The sequence below is a fragment of the Corvus brachyrhynchos genome, unplaced genomic scaffold (genome assembly GCF_000691975.1).
Source record: "Corvus brachyrhynchos isolate BGI_N302 unplaced genomic scaffold, ASM69197v1 scaffold17, whole genome shotgun sequence".
NCBI lineage: Eukaryota > Metazoa > Chordata > Aves > Passeriformes > Corvidae > Corvus > Corvus brachyrhynchos.
Genome location: NW_008240046.1, coordinates 7,077,740 through 7,079,854, shown reverse-complemented (window position 1 = coordinate 7,079,854; position 2,115 = coordinate 7,077,740). Strand labels below are relative to the sequence as shown.

The following is a 2,115-nucleotide window of genomic DNA, read 5'->3' as shown; positions in this document are numbered from 1 at the left end:
GGGCCCGGCCCCGGGACTGCCCTCCCCGCCGAGCCGGCCTGGCACCGTCCGTGCGCTGCCACTCACCGCGGCTGTGCTTTCGCCGCTCTCCCGAGGCGCACTGCGAGAGCCGCCTTCCCTTCCTCTCGCTGCCCTTTGCTCTCGGTGGTCCTTGTGCTCTCCTGCGTCCCTGAACGCCCGTCCGTGCGCTGGGCAGAGATCACTGGCAGCATGGCGATCTCCTCGAGAACATCCTTGCCTATCTCCAGAAGTAGGACTTGGCTACACACGTACACTCCGGTACCGTGCATCTACTGGCGGCTGATGGCAGCTGCCGGGGGAGCGTAACCACGGGGTAAACACGCTGCTTCTGCTAGTACTGTCCCTCGGCTCAGGGACTATCCCAGCTGGACGTAGTATTTTAGGTTTAACAACTCTTCATAGATTTTTCTTTCCTCCACAAATTTCCTGATTTTATTTTTAGCTACAATAAGAGTGTAACATTCATTGTGTGCTGTGAGTATTCCAAAGTGTTTCTATGTTCAAAGTGTTTCTATGAATTTCATGAAGAAATTGATCTGTTTTAAAAGCGGTGGGAAGTAGTGAGCCATTTTTCCTGGTGATTTTCTCACTTTCCATCTGTGAATGCTAGACAGCAACTGCAAGATTCATTGGAAAATTTAAGTACCAACGACTGTCCAAACAAGTTTTGACAAGTTGTGTGTACAAATGGAGCTTGTGATGTTTCAGGACATATATGAAAACTAAAACAGGGACCCGGTTTTTCACAGCAGGTCAATTTGGGGAAAATCAGACTAGAGGACTTCATGGTAACATAAACACAACTCTCAGTGAGGGGAGCTTATTTGAAAGTTTCACATATGGCATGACATTTCACTGGAGTTCACATGAACAACCAACCCACTCAAAATTTTTTTCACCTAAAATTAAATATCTGAGTATTGTGTACAGGTAATGAATTATGTGATGTAATTGGGTAGGTTTTCATCTTGCGATGTCATTTTTTATACAAACAGTTGTGGAGTCAGCAAAGGTGTTTTTCACCGTTTTGAGTCACTTGTTTCTCCTAAGACAAATCTGTATATGTAGTGCCTCTTAGTGATATCAGTGTCTGAATTTTCATTCCTGTTTTGTTTACTTTGCCATTTAACACAGTTTTGGCTGACATTAAATGACACGGCAGAATTCTAATAGTTTCCTTTGGCTGCAGACACAAGGAAGAAGAAAGAAAACCATGTTTGAGAAAAACACAACAAATAGAAACCAAGAATAGGCTAAGAAGATAAAATGTCTTAAAACACTTTGATGCAGATCCTCCAAGCAGTTTTCCTTGTAGAAACCTTTAAAGAGAAATCACACTGAGCTGGTGGTGACGTAAAAGTCCACCTTGACCATTTGTGGCCTGTAAAAACTGTTTCTTCTAAGGCTTTGAGTAGCTGAAAGGCTGAAGACAGAACGCCTCTTTGCGAGCTGCATCGCCATCTTCACTCATGGGTTACACTCCAGAAACCCACAAAAAGATACCAAGTTTATGGGAACCCTTTAGTACAGGTAGTTGTCACCTTGCACAAGGGATAAAATAAGATGTAAAAACTATGTAGATAATTTTATTTCATAACTTAACCATTGTGCTTTAAACTGATTAAACTCATTTTGTCTTCTGGCTAGTAATTATTTTTTTCTACACTGGCATATGCAGAACTAGTTGCAATCTATACAGTATTAATAAACTAAAAATCTATTTGTTTTCTTTAAAAAGCATCTTTCACAATAATGTCTGAAAAAAACCCTCAACCTTTTAGAAGAAGTCAACACCACTCCCTCCCCCCCCCCCCACACCTTTTAAAATGCTTTTAAAGGTAAAGAACCCCTTAAAACTGCTGGGCAAGCCATACTTTATCTAAATTTTGTCTGTGGCACTCAACCATAAAGCAAAAACTCAGATATACATAATCTCTGAGGTAATTCAATCTGAGAGGAGGATAATTCTACTTGTTTATAAACTCAGGGGCCCAGTGGTTAACTATCCCACATCCTTTCTTAGCATTAATTTTTCAAATCAAAATAGTCAAGGGTATTAACTTACATATTTTTCTAGCATCATGAACCTTATGC

General features: G+C 41.4%; 1 protein-coding gene across 1 annotated transcript in view; it reads right to left on the bottom strand.

The window, feature by feature from the left end:
- FIP1L1 (factor interacting with PAPOLA and CPSF1) overlaps positions 1-1,482 on the bottom strand; it is a 40,494-nt gene extending 39,012 nt beyond the window's left edge. Inside the window, exons 1-2 of the mRNA XM_017744297.1 lie at positions 1,358-1,482; positions 67-188 (exon numbers count right to left, since the gene is read on the bottom strand). Of these exons, the coding sequence (XP_017599786.1) occupies positions 67-188; positions 1,358-1,482 (247 nt within the window). The remainder of the gene's footprint in view (positions 1-66; positions 189-1,357) is intronic.
- Positions 1,483-2,115: the final 633 nt, after the last annotated feature.